Here is a 14,162-nt window from a genome sequence, read left to right as displayed (position 1 = left end):
TTAGGCAATCATGCTTTGGCATGATGCTGGATGTACATGACATCAGTTGTTCTTCACAACTGATACACCAGCTTCTACTACGTCAAATTGTTTCTCCCCAGGGTGATTTTGGAGAAAGATTGCATTTCAATATTGGTGGAAAGAAGTGCACATTTGGTATTGAAGATTTTGCGATTATCACCGGACTATTATGTACAGAATCTGTGCCCGATGTGTCAAGTCTGGTTGATACATCTGTTAATAGGCTAAAATCCCTTTATTTTGAAGAAAAATGTGGAAAGGGCAAGGGTAAGGGGAAGGAGACCAATGTAAGCAGAGCTGAGCTGGAAGAGGCATTCGATAAATGTGATAATGCTCATGATGCTTTGAAGTTAGCTTTGGTGTATTTTGTTGAGTCTGTATTGATGCCTAGAGAGAGAAGAAATGCCATTAATATTAAGTGGCTCCAACTTGTGGATGATTTGGATGCCTTCAACCAATATCCATGGGGAAGCGTTTGCTACGAACGTACTGCTACCTCTCTTGCATGTGCCATGATTGGAAGGGCTGAAAAATACTTGAGTAAGGGTAAGGCAAAGGAGACATACAGCCTTTATGGAATGCCAATAGTACTCCAGGTAAAAAAAAAATAGATCATTCTATTTGTGTTCTGTTTATTATTTATTGTAATAATAGTTTACCAATATTTTTTTTGATTATTTGAAGATTTGGGCGTATGAAATTGTACCCATTATAGCCCAGAGGTATGCCACCAAATGTGGTGAAACACACCCCAGAATACTCAAGTACTCAGGGAATCAAACCCCTACTTCAGATGACATCGTGTCAGATGTATTTGAACTGATAAAGGTTAGTGAAGTTAAAATGTTTAATAAAATTTGTTGTTCGGGTAGTTTTAGTCTTATGTTCGAGTATTTGTAGTTTTATAGTTGAGTATTTATAGTAACATGTTCGAGTAGTTGTAGGTTGATGTTCGAGTATTTGTATTTTGGTGTTCTAATTTCACTCATCACTTTGTTTTAATCTTCTCAGATTGAGGTTCATGAAGCTCTAGTGCCAACGGAGGCTGAGCTGGAGAAGGATTATGTTAGGGAGGTTATGAAGAGAATTAAGAAAAGAGAAATTAAAAGAAGCAGAGATAAGTCTGAAGAAGATGAAGAAGAGAAACAGAGAAAAGAGAGAAGAACTAAGAGAAGGAGGGATTACAATGTTAATGTTGAAGAAAAAATGAGAAAAGAGAAAAGAACAAAGAGAAGGGATGATCACATCGAGCATGCACATGCACATAAAGCTGGAGGGAATTTGATATTGAAGGCCAAGTTCGATGCCATAGAGCAGAAGTTGGGAGAGCATGGTGGTCAACTTTTGGACATGAAAAAGGAAATTGCTGAAAGCATTACTGGTTTTTTTGAGACTACCAAGGCAATTTACGAAGGTCTGGCAGTGTTAAAAGGAAATTGGGAGAAAAAGGAGGATAAGGATGGAAATCAGGATGAAAAGGATGAGAATGAGGATGAGGGAAAGGATGATGAGGGTGAAAAGGATGACGAGGGAAAGGATGATGAGGGTGAAAAGGATGACGAGGGAAAGGATGAGGGTGAAAAGGATGATGAGGGAAAGGATGATGAGGGTGAAAAGAATGATGAGGGAACGCATGATGAGGATAAAAAAGAGGACCAGGAGGAAACGCATGATGCGGATAAAGAGGAGGAGGACAATGAGGGAAAGACAGTTTCCCCTGTTAGACATGCCGATGATGTTGAGGATGCAGCCGTAGTTGCTGGATTGATGGATCTCACAGAACAAGTGTTTGAACAGCCAATGACAGACAAAAGTTCAATTGGAGTTGAAGAGATTCCAAAAGCCAAGTACACATTTACACGGGGAAGAAAAAGAGGTTCCACATCGAGACGTGTAAATATATATAATCCAATGCGAACAGAGTGTCAATCACAAGAGAGAAGCACCAACCAAAATATTGATGGTCCTTGGCCAATCAATTTAAAGAGGTCGTATTCGACTCTTTGGAAACAAGGATTGGAAGCATGGGTAAGAAACAGGGCTGAGGATACATCTTATTTGGTTGTTGGTGGAAAGAAGTTATACAAAAATTGGTTTATCAACGCAATGACACCCGATTACTGGTTGACAGACCAGGTAACATATATATAACCATATTTAAAAAAAAAATTATTCGTAATAGTTACTTATAGTTATCTTTGATTTTGTAGCATATGGATGTCGCAATGTACCTCCTCATGAAGAGGATCAAGCAATACCCTGCCATATTCAAGAAGAAGGTTGTGCTGCTGGACACTATATTCACTGTAAGTATTTTATATGTGTGTTCGAGTATGTTTGTTAGATGTTCGAGTTGTTGAACTTGATGTTCGAGTATATTAGTTCACATGTTCGAGTATTTTAGTCGGATGTTCGAGTATTTTTATTTCATATGTTCGAGTATTTTATTTCACATGTTCGAGTTTTTTAAGATACATGATCGAGTTTTTTAGTCAGTTGTTCGAGTATTTTAATTCACATGTTCGAGTAGTTTAGTCGGATGTTCGAGTATTTTTATTTCATATGTTCGAGTATTTTATTTCACATGTTCGAGTTTTTTAAGATACATGATCGAGTTTTTTAGTCAGTTGTTCGAGTATTTTAATTCACATGTTCGAGTATTCTAGTCGGATGTTCGAGTATTTTTATTTCATATGTTCGAGTATTTTATTTCACATGTTCGAGTTTTTTAAGATACATGTTCGAGTTTTTTAGTCAGTTGTTCGAGTATTTTAATTCACATGTTCGAGTAGTTTAGTCGGATGTTCGAGTATTTGAGAAAAAATAATATAGTACATTTTACAGGTATCAGTTGAATCCCACTTTAATGAGTTCACTAAAGATCCTCATAATGTTGGAGAATGGGACAAACATGAAGTCTTTGAGCACTATATTTCTGGAAAAAACCCTGAAGGGTCCATACCATTGAATGGTGTAGATTACATTTACTTTCCCATGAACTGGAGAAATATCCATTGGGTTGCAATTGAGGTTGAAGTTGGCAACAAATGGATCAATGTATATGATCCCAAAATTTCAATCACCAGCAAGGAGGATTGCAATAATCATATGAAACCGTTGAGGACTATGTTGCCATACATCCTTCGTTTGGGTGGGATTGATGCAGGAGTCGCCCCATGGCCTGCTCATAGATTGCAAGTTGTTCCTCAGCAAGAGACCGGGTAAATGTTTCCAGTGTTAGATAAATTTTTCATGGTGGTTAACGTTTATATATTTTTGTAACATATATGCTATCTTATGTTTTACAGGGGAGATTGTGGCGTGTTCACAATAAAATTTATAGAGGTATTAAGTGCAGGAATGCCAATACAACTTATTAATCAGACAGACATGATGTTTTACAGGAGGAAATTCGCAATCGAGTCATACGGACAACATTTTTAACTTACTTTTGTAAATATTTATTTTCATCCTATTAAATTGTATATAACTCAGTGTAATACAAATATTGGTTCGAGTAATGCAAGGTACATTTGTTCGAGTAATTACCTATTATCATCGAGTAATATACTATAATGTATATTTGTTCGAGTACTTTTCTTATTTGATCGAGTAATATAACATTCACATGTTCGAGTAACCTATTAAATGATCGAGTAATTCACATGTTCGAGCATTTGTTGAGTATATTTGAGTATATAGGTGTACCATTTAGCGTATTTCTTGGGTCTATTCGAGTAATTGGTGGCACATGTTCGAGTATTTGTTGAGTCTATTCGAGTAAATGATGGCCCATTTCGAGTAATTGTCCAGGCTATTCGAGTAAAACATTTAACTGTTGGAGTAATACATTGATTCTGTTCGAGTAAAACAGTTAACTGATTAATGAATTTATCAAAAATCATAACATTAATGATGTTGGAGTCAATGCATGTTACATCTATGATGTTGGAGTCAATGCGATTGGCTCTTTGCATGTTTGACGATTATGACCTCGCTGTCGACACCGGGAACATATCCTCACTGCTATAGTTTCACCAGATGATGGGATCCTTCGTTGTCTTGGCCTCCCCCCTTGACGTCTAGTCGCCGGTGGGAGCAATACGTTGTCCTCGCTAACTTTGCGTTGATCCTCAATAGTTACTGGGTATATAGCTTCAGCATAAGCTAACATTAGGGCCTCATTCGTATAGTACGGAGAACACAAGGAATTAAAAGATATGTTCCGAACTCGACATGCAGCCAATGCGTGTACACAAGGAAGTTGGTCAAGATCAAACACACGGCATGAACAGGTCTTGTTTTGCAGATCAACCTGTCCATCTTGATCACCATCTCGTACATAGTACTCACTATGGCTTATCGGTTGAACATTTAGTCGTTGTGACCTATTGCTTCTCTTTCTAACTTCCTTGTCACACTCGCAACATAGGTAAGACGTGACAGATGCTGCGTTATTACGACGAGCACTGAACCATTCCTGCAATTTGGCACGCAATTGTTCAACTAGCATTGTAATCGGCAAACTTCGAGCATCTCGTAGTATAGCATTCAAGCACTCTGCAATGTTCGTTGTCATGATACTATATCTCTTACCAGAAGACAGTGCTCTAGACCACCTATGGAAACCAGCTTCAACTAAATAAGCATAAGGTCTACCTCCGTCGACATTACGCAACTGATTCATTAAATGCTCGAATTCAGATGTTCGATACACCTTAGCAGCTTTAAGATATATAGGGATGATAGATTCGTTGAACCCTTTCGCCTTCATGTTTCGTTGGATATGGACGATACATGCGCCATGAAATGAACCAGGCAATACAAGTGAAACTGCCCTATCAATGCTAGGATTTCTGTCTGAAATGATACATAACCGTGAGAAGTCTTCAACTGTAATGGCATCCCGTAATTTTTCAAAAAACCATTGCCAAGATGCATTATTCTCAGAATCACCAATGCCAAAAGCAACTGGATAAATTTGCTCATTTCCATCCAAAGCAGTTGCCACAAAAAGTGTACCCAAATACTTACCCTTCAAATGGGTGCCATCAACGACGATAACAGGGCGCATTGAACTATGAAATCCACGTAAGCTTGCACCAATTGCCATGAAAAAATACTTGAATCGATTATCATCATCAGACTCAATATGAGTAATTGTACCAGGGTTATTATTCTCCAATACAGCACAATAATGGGGTAAGTAAGCAAATGATTCTTCCGGTGAACCACGAAGAGAATAAAGCGCACATTCTCTAGCCCTCCATGCCTTATCATAGGTAATATTAATGCCATATTCTCTTCTAATATCCTGAATTATGTCATTTGGTCTGTAAACACGCCCAACACCTTCATATCTGGCCCTGATGCAATCACCAATCACCCTTCCTGATGCTTGCTTGTGCCCATGATTCACAAATTCCAACGAACATGTGTGAGTATCATTGAATTTTTTCACAAGAAAAAGTTCAGTTTCTTTTAGCTTTATACCTCTCATACGCTATTGGCATCCACTTGCAAGACACTCGACCACAAGCAAAGACTTCGTCGACCTCGTCACCCTGAATTGAAAATTCTTCTTAATAGCATAGAGGGATATATGCTTATGCAACTCTTTCTTGTTTGTAAAAATCACCCCCACATCAAACGTATCAGATGATTCGCTGTTGAGGTCAATAGTATTGCTCCCACTATATTGCCCAACCTGAATGTTCTCACCCGTCTGCGCATTAGGATCATTAGTTGCAGCAACATCATCAACAACAAAAGGTTGAGTTTCTGGAACATAACTTGCACCTCCAACAAAAGGAATGTCATCATCGTATTCATCATTAATATTATTTTCTCGACCCTGGCCATCTCTAACATCATCAAAATCTTCTTCGAATTGGCTTAAACTAGGAAAATCATCAATCCGATTTCTGGCACGTCCAACAAAAGGTTGAGTTTCTGGAACATAACTTGCATCCTGCGAATGAAACTGTTGATGTTCTTTTGGTCTTACTGTTATACATAGTGGGGTACCCGGTTTCCGTGAAGCGTCAGGTCGCCGTGCATCATCATTCTGTCGTAAGAAGAATTGCAAGTCATCTTCATTGCTAACAACCAACGGTTCCATATGGAAATGTGTGTTATATACAAATTTCATGAGCAACTCATTTGAAGTTCGATCAATTCCCGTAATCTTGTATATCTTCTCCAAAAAATCCTCATAGGAAATGGACTCATTCACAACAAAACCTTTCCCAGTACCACCAATGAATTTGTAAATTCCTCCTGAAAATTCTCAATCTCCGCCGTATATAACAACAAGGTCAACCACACCCATTCCTGAAAAACAAAATTGCAAGAACTTGAAAACTCGAACAAACATCATAAACAACTCGAACATATATAATAGAATACTCGAACATATATCTTCAAACACTCGAACGTATCAAGAAAAACACTCGAACAGATGGCATCTAATACTCGAACAGATATCCTAAAATACTCGAACATATCCCTTCAAACACTCGAACATATCAAACAAAACACTCGAACAGATGGCATCTAATACTCGAACAGATATCCTTAAATAATCGAACATATCAAAGAAAACACTCGAACAGATATCATTAACACTCGGACAGTTATCCTAAAACACTCGAACAGATATCCTAAAACACTCGAACAGATATCATTAACACTCTGACAGATATCATAAACACTCGAACAGTTATCCTAAAACACTCGAACAGATATCCTAAACACTCGAACAGATCTCCTAAAACACTCGAACAGGTCTCCTAAACACTCGAACAGATATCCTAAACACTCGAACAGATATCCTAAAATACTCGAACATATATAATAAAAAATAAGCCATATTTTTAAATAATATTATCTGGATAAAAGTGATATTACCCTTCTCTTTAATGGTTATTAGTTGTACGTTTTCCGATTTTCTATGTTTATCTTTTCAAAACGCGTGCGAGACATTTGATTTCTATGTTTATCTTTATTGGTTATTAGTTGAGATTTAATGTTTAATATTAATTATGACGTTTCGATTTTTGATAAGCATTAAATACAGTGGAGTTAATACTTAGGATTATTCCTATATATATAACACTATCTACGGGAAAGATATACATCAACCGAAAAGAGAAATCTCCTTTTTGTATAATATGACATCCTCTCGGACTGCTGTCAACACCTTGAGGAAGGAACTGGAGGAGGCATACGAAGACCTGGAAGATCACGAAGCTAAGATTGCAGAGCTTACTAAAGCTCTCCAATCTGCTGGGAGTTCATTGTCCCAGCTCCATGAGCTAGCTGAGAAGCGAGCTATGGAGCAGGACACCCATAAACTCCAGGACTCCCTCCTTGATCTATCTGTTTTGATCAAGGAGGTTTTAGATAAAATAAGTGAAAAATTGAACATCTGGAGTTAGGTTGTAATAAAAAATTTTATAAATAAAATTTCTATTTCCGTTACATTATTTGTTTCATTTAATATCTGTTGCAATATTTAACCTGTTGAAATATTTACTCGAACACACATCAATAATACTCGAGCATATATTATATAAAACTCGAACATATATCAAATAATACTCGAACAGATATAAGTAAATACTCGAACATATGTCCAATAATAGACGAACATATGTAACAAAATACTCGAACACATATGAAAGATACTCGAACATGTGTAACAATATACTCGAACACATATCACATATTACTCGAACATATATCAAATAATACTCGAACAGATATAAGTAAATACTCGAACATATATCCAATAATAGACGAACATATGTAACAAAATACTCGAACACATATGAAAGATACTCGAACAAGTGTAACAATATACTCGAACACATATCACATATTACTCGAACATGTGTAACAAAATACTCGAACACATATGAAAGATACTCGAATATGTGTAACAATATACTCGAACATGTGTAACAATATACTCGAACACATATCACATATTACTCGAACATGTGTAACAAAATACTCGAACACATATCACATATTACTCGAATCATTTAGGTTCAAATTTAATTCATAGAATTTGAAGAGTTCGAGTAGTAACCGTTTTAGCTTCCCCACGTTCTTTTAAAATAACTACCCACTTATTAGAACGTTGTTCCTTCAACTATAAATAGGACATAGGAAGAAACTGTTTAAGGTCATCCTTTATCCTCTTAAATCAAAGATCACCCATCTCGATCTAAAATGAGTTCTTCTCATCCAACTTCTTCAAAGAGAGCAATAAATGAAGAGGAAGACCCCATTCCTCCAAAGAGAGCAAAGACTGAAGACCCGTCTTCTTCAAAGAAGACAGGGATCCAAGAGAAAGGTTCCACTTCGACGAACACCGAGGAGCCTCAAGACCCTATCGTCGACATATTCACTGTATCTGAGGAGTTATATAGAGAAAATCCTGAGAACTCCATTGAAGGGTTGAAAGAACTACTGAAGGAAGCCGAAAGCAACCTTCAGAACGAATATGAACGTAACCAGTCCTACACGGACGTGCTCCGTTCAGTGAGGGATGCATTGATCAGAATTCGTGACAATGCATGGGGTCACGCTCGAGGCCAAAATGCTTATCGGCTACAAGAGTCCCTTTTGGACCTTGCAGCCCATGTTGGAACTGCAATGAATGACATAAACGATGTAATCCTTACATGGGCATGTTAGAGTTTATTTCACCTAATGTCAATTTTTATCAAATATTTCCTTTATCATTCTGTGAAGTCAACAAATACTCGAACATCAATAAACAAAAACTCGAACAGATATATCGATAAATACTCCAACAGATATCAACTAATACTCGAACAGATATATCGGTAAATACTCGAACAGATCTCAACAAATACTCGAACAGATATATCGGTAAATACCCGAACAGATCTCACTCGAACATATCTACAAAAATACTCGAACATCAATAAACAAAAACTCGAACATCTATCGGTAAATACTCGAACATATCTCAACTAATACTCGAACAGATATATCGGTATATACTCGAACATATCTCACTCGAACATCTATCAGTACATACTCGAACAGATCTACAAAAATACTCGAACATCAATAAACAAAAACTCGAACAAATCTCAACAAATACTGGAAGAAGAACATAAACTGAATCAAATGAATATGGTGTGTATACGATTGAATGCAAGGTAAGAGAGTTCTAACGAAGCCTATATACCATGCGAACTTAAAAATCACTCACTTGGGGTTATTAATGTCGATATAGAGCAAGAATGACGGCAGCGATGGGAACGCCGATAAGGCTGAAGAATGCCCAAGCCTAAACCCCAGACCTCTTGAAGAAACACCCGAAGATTTGGTGCGGCAAATAAACACCGTTAAATGTTAGGAATGGAGTTTCGGTAAATCGGATTTTGGTTTTTCTCGATGGGTTACGGATGTCTCTGTCTGCTGTGGGATGTGAGTGGCATTGATGTGTATTGTGGTATGTGATAAGGGTATTTCAGTCAGAAAAAAGCAAAAAAGTGTTAGATTTCATGTTTTTAAAAAAGTGGGTTAGTTTTCAAAATTTGGTTTAAAAAAGTGTTACTTTTCCGAAAAACCCATGAGATATCTTCCTTTAGCAGCTGGTTGTCTTGAAATTCCAAAACCCACCAGGAAGAAGAAGATAAATGAGAGATGGAGAGGAAGAGATTGAAGGGAGAGAGAAGATAGTTTTTTTTTTTAATTGTAAGATATGCTGAAAAATAAATAATTTTTCCATCTAATCGTCTGACGATTTTAAATTGTCCAGTAGAGGGGTCTAGTGTTTTTTGACACGGACCATCCGCAGATCCATGTGCTAAAACCACATTGGTTTAGGCCATTCACAGCAGAAATTCTTAACAAAAACTCTAAATTTACAGTAAAAGTACACCTTTCATAGATTTACAGTTTCTTTTACAGTACCACCACACAGTAGACACTCTAAATTCACACAAAAGACACTTTAAATCATTTAAATATTCATTTCTACAATCAATTTTTTTTAATTTAAAGTTAATATGTTTTACAATTATTATAACATAATAAATTACTATATTAAATTATAATTGATCGACATTAATTTTAATAGTTATAATAATTATTTTAATAATATATGATTGTTGAATTTTTTAAAAAAAAAATTGATGAATTGTGTGGCTATTTTGTGGTTGGTGGGTTGAGTGGCTAAAAATATGGTTGTTGGGTTGTATGTCTATGAATTGGTGGTTGAATTGTGTGGTTTTTTTGTGGTTATTGGGTTGTGTGGATAACAATGTAGTAGAAATTGTTTATATAATCAATGAACTTCTGATCTTTTTATATACTCTCAAATCATCATTCTCCAATAAACTCTTATATCAATGGATTGGTTTTCAAGGCGTAGAAAGAAAAAGATAACAGCAGACCCCCCTTCAGATGACGATGTAGTGGAAACACTAGTAATTGGATTAGCTATGGAGTTCGAAGGATCGTCTTCTAATCGTGGATCTGGACAATCTCGATCATATATCGACCGCAATACTTTGTCAGGCCATGAACGTTTGTTCCACGATTACTTCTCAGATCGTCCAGTATTCTCTCCTGAAATATTTCGAAGGAGGTTTCGCATGAGTCGTACTCTATTCCTTCGAATCCAAAATGCTATTGAAGCATATTCACTGTATTTTCAACAAAGGCGTAATGCGGCTGGAAAGTTGGGCCACCTTCTCCATCTCTGCACATGCCCTATGTTTCTCAGCTTCTGCTCTCTGTATCTCAGCCTCTGCTCTGAGTTTCTCAACTCTAAGCCTCTCATTTTCAATGGCTAAATGATCTTGCCACTCTTTTTCAGCTCTAACCCTCTCAACTTCAGCCAATGCCATTCTCTCTACGTGCTCTTGTTTTTTATTGATTGTCAATTGTCCTACGATCTCCGTAAGGTCTTTGTGATCTACCTTTCCTTTCTTTCATCGTTCTTTTTCAGCATTTCGACCAATTGGTCTCTCTAGATCAACATAAAAAGATCCTGAGATGTTATCATCATCCAAATTTATTGTATCATGGACCTTGTTTGAGCTGCCACCAGGTTGTTTTCTTTTTGATGAAGATTGTCCCATATGCAAGTACCACTTTGGTTGATGCCTCAATAAATTCCAGCAATGATCAAACACGAAGTGTGTATTTGTCATCTCATGGTACATTTCTTTAGCCATTTGTATCTGCAAAAAGAACACAAAACTTAGTGGCAAATAAAGAGAACACATGTATACTCGAACATATTCAATGTAATAAACTCCAAGCTTCCAATTATAAGATAGGAATCCTTTACCTTGTCAATCTCGGTGGTATCGGATGGTCGGGAATCCTCTATTTGTGATAGGAATCCATAGAACTTGTTGACAGCAAGTTGAATGGCTCCCCATCGGCTACTTAACGATCGGTCCGTTCGCTCGTTATGATTAGGGCCTTTATTCGCATTGTATGTTGCTCCAATTCTTTGCCAAAACGTCTTGGCCTTTTGATCTGTACCTTGCACTGAGTCTATGCTTGTATTTAGCCAAGCTGAGACAATATTTTTATCCTCCTTAATTGAGAAGTTACATCCACGATTGACGCCAGCTAGCCGTCTCTTTTTAGGAACTGGTGCTTCTTCACAACAACTCATATTTTGAACATTCTGGGAAGTGTATGATTCTCCATCAAGGAATGGCTCAAAATCTTCAAATTGGGCTTCCATTCCTGTTTCATCATTTGAAGATACATATTGAAATTTAAATCACAGCTTTCATTCCTAAAAAAATTATTGAGATGCAGTCTCTAAATATACTTTACGAAGTTTGGATATATAATAAAACGGAGAGCCCACAGATTCTAGATTACAGAAATGGGTTCTCTTTTATTCACATCACATACAGATATATTCAAGAAATTAACATTTCAAATGCATGGATAATTGGCAAAAGAATCAATTCCCTTGTTATCTAACCAATTCAATGTAATGAAATCATAGAGCATGTTTGCAGGGACTTATTCAATTTGAAGGACTCAACACCCACGCAGACACGGACAATGCCCCTGCAACATTTTCTTCTCTTAAATCCTCAATTCAAGTAATTCCTCAGATTTTCTTTGCAAAATTCAATGCAAAACACCAAAAACAAAATCGAGACATTTCACAGAACACATCAAAATTGAGAAGCAAACAGAAGAAGACATACTGTCAGCGCCGGAGATTTTGAGCTGTTCTAGAGTAGAGATTGTGGAAGATGCCAGAACTCCCCATATTAAATTGTATCATTCACACCAATTATTTATGAATCTCAATACCCAGATGCAAAATTTTACCTCTTCCCAAACCCATATGAGAGTATACAAAACAGATCAAGATTACAAGTAACAACAAATTAAATTCAATGAAGCCCCCAACGGCAACAAAGAGAGGGATAGAAAGAAGTACCTAAAATACGGCTGAGGAAGGTCAGCGTTTGCAGGCAATTGGGCCCTCCGGCTGATAAAGGTTGACGGAAGATGAAGCACCTATTGACACATGGATGGGGAGAGGCAGCCGCCGAGATAGAGAGGAGGAGGAATCGCGGCAATAACTTTTGTTCGACGTTGAGAGCGGAGAAGAAATAGACTTGGAAAGAAATCGCGATGATGAGAGATTTATTTTAATCAAAAGAAAAAAGAAATCCTGAATATTTTATTATTAAAATAGTCACCAGTTCGCTACAGGAGACCGGTGCATCTACCGTCTTCCTGTAGCATTTGTTCATTTACCGTTCCTTTCCCAGTTGCTGATGGAGTCTACTTTTTATCAAAAACTCTATCAAAAACTTTACATTTGCAGTCCAGTTTCAATACCCAGTCACTGCTGTGGGTGGTCTTATGTGTGAGAGAGAAATTTACACAGAACTCAAGGTGGAAGGAAATGAATCAAAACCACCTACCTGCTTAAACTTGTCTTATTTCACCAACATTGACATTTGTCCGTTTGGTAAAGCAATTGAATTGATTTTCAATGCTAACGGAACAATTGTGAAAAAAGAAAAAAACCTGAGCTTAAACCTGTGGAATATGCTGTGAAGTGTTTGACGAACTAATAACTTACGGTAGCGGAAAATTTGTTTAATTAAAGTATTACGATATTAGATTTTATGACTTTTATATTAAATTTAATATTAGATTAATATAATAAATATAATGTTAGTAAAATTAATTTTAAGCATTTTAATTTTATTAATAAAATAATTATTTTATCAAATATTCTATTTTATGATTTTATAATAATTTTTATTAATTTATTCTTAAATTAATTTATTACTAAACTTAATTTTATATTTATTAAAATAATGTGTTAAGTTAAAAAAATATTTAAGTCAAAACAAGGGTTCCACTATTTTTAAAAAGAAAATTAAGAGAAAATTGCACTTTATCAATTATCATGTGTTTTGAAAAATATCAAATGGCAAATATTCTCCTTGCTCCCACATCATTGATTAGACATAGAAACCAATATGATTTTAGCATGTTACTCAAGAAGTATGTGATGCACACATTAAAAATTATTGTGCCAACACTCTCTCCCTAAATTAGAGAGTCATATGAGGATAGAGAAACTTTTGAGAGTGCTCTTAGTTTTGCATAAATTTGTATGGAGTTGGAGACATGGATTAAGATTGAAGGGTAATATTGGCCCTTTATCTTAAGTTGTATAAACAGCCAAAGATACAAGAGCGACACTTCTTTTAGGTAGAAAATTTGCTACAATTTCAACTTCCTTAAATTTAGGTAGAAGAAAATAAAATGTAAAAGAAAGAATCCATTTATAGAAGTATTTGATTTGCATAATCAACACACCTGCCATAAAAATCCAGAGTCGTCTTTTATATATATATATATATATATCTTCAATGCGTCGAATCAAATGTGGTAAATTATAGAATATATTTACTGTATTTGGTGTTATTCTTAGAGATGCTTGTGGAGAATATAAACACGAGAACCAGATTGAGTAAAATACTCCGCAGCCAGTTCAAAAGAGAATCCGCACTTGGCTTTTGCCCTCCTTGTAAATCACTAAATTTTGTATTCTAATCCGAAGGGTTTTTTTTTTTTTTTTTTTT

At 36.2% G+C, this 14,162-nt stretch overlaps 4 protein-coding genes across 4 annotated transcripts; 2 read left to right on the top strand and 2 right to left on the bottom strand.

Annotated features, from left to right (window-relative positions):
* Positions 1-948, top strand: LOC119987977. Its single transcript, XM_038832893.1, has 2 exons — positions 1-617; positions 706-948. Exons 1-2 carry the CDS (start codon positions 21-23, stop codon positions 919-921), a joined length of 813 nt encoding a protein of 270 aa, XP_038688821.1. The 5' UTR covers positions 1-20; the 3' UTR covers positions 922-948.
* Positions 949-1,227: 279 nt separating this feature from the next.
* Positions 1,228-3,465, top strand: LOC119987937. Its single transcript, XM_038832843.1, has 5 exons — positions 1,228-1,534; positions 1,673-2,157; positions 2,232-2,327; positions 2,866-3,242; positions 3,330-3,465. Exons 1-5 carry the CDS (start codon positions 1,228-1,230, stop codon positions 3,463-3,465), a joined length of 1,401 nt encoding a protein of 466 aa, XP_038688771.1.
* A 496-nt stretch (positions 3,466-3,961) lies between these two features.
* LOC119987936 lies at positions 3,962-5,521 on the bottom strand. Its single transcript, XM_038832842.1, has one exon. It carries the CDS (start codon positions 5,519-5,521, stop codon positions 3,962-3,964), a length of 1,560 nt encoding a protein of 519 aa, XP_038688770.1.
* A 5,482-nt stretch (positions 5,522-11,003) lies between these two features.
* On the bottom strand, positions 11,004-11,773 carry LOC119987935 (glutathione S-transferase T3-like). The gene is made up of 2 exons (XM_038832841.1): positions 11,366-11,773; positions 11,004-11,255 (listed from the first exon to the last, which is right to left on the bottom strand). The coding sequence occupies exons 1-2, from the start codon at positions 11,771-11,773 to the stop codon at positions 11,004-11,006; spliced, it is 660 nt and encodes a 219-aa protein (XP_038688769.1).
* Positions 11,774-14,162: the final 2,389 nt, after the last annotated feature.

The sequence above is a fragment of the Tripterygium wilfordii genome, chromosome 21, assembly GCF_013401445.1.
Source record: "Tripterygium wilfordii isolate XIE 37 chromosome 21, ASM1340144v1, whole genome shotgun sequence".
Classification (NCBI taxonomy): Eukaryota; Viridiplantae; Streptophyta; class Magnoliopsida; order Celastrales; family Celastraceae; genus Tripterygium; species Tripterygium wilfordii.
Note: the sequence above shows the minus strand (reverse complement) of the source record. Positions and strands in the feature narration are given on the sequence as shown.

Bases quoted from the DNA above. Each gene is read 5' to 3' on its own strand.
- LOC119987935 (XM_038832841.1), bottom strand. From the start codon at position 11,773: ATGGAAGCCCAATTTGAAGATTTTGAGCCATTCCTTGATGGAGAATCA. The intron at 11,256-11,365 runs GTAAAGGATTCC...TTCTTTTTGCAG, and splicing joins ATACCACCGAGATTGACAAG to ATACAAATGGCTAAAGAAAT.
- LOC119987937 (XM_038832843.1), top strand. From the start codon at position 1,228: ATGAGAAAAGAGAAAAGAACAAAGAGAAGGGATGATCACATCGAGCAT. The intron at 1,535-1,672 runs GTGAAAAGGATG...AGGATAAAAAAG, and splicing joins TGAGGGAAAGGATGATGAGG to AGGACCAGGAGGAAACGCAT. The intron at 3,243-3,329 runs GTAAATGTTTCC...TATGTTTTACAG, and splicing joins GTTCCTCAGCAAGAGACCGG to GGGAGATTGTGGCGTGTTCA.
- LOC119987936 (XM_038832842.1), bottom strand. From the start codon at position 5,521: ATGAGAGGTATAAAGCTAAAAGAAACTGAACTTTTTCTTGTGAAAAAA.
- LOC119987977 (XM_038832893.1), top strand. From the start codon at position 21: ATGATGCTGGATGTACATGACATCAGTTGTTCTTCACAACTGATACAC. The intron at 618-705 runs GTAAAAAAAAAA...GATTATTTGAAG, and splicing joins GAATGCCAATAGTACTCCAG to ATTTGGGCGTATGAAATTGT.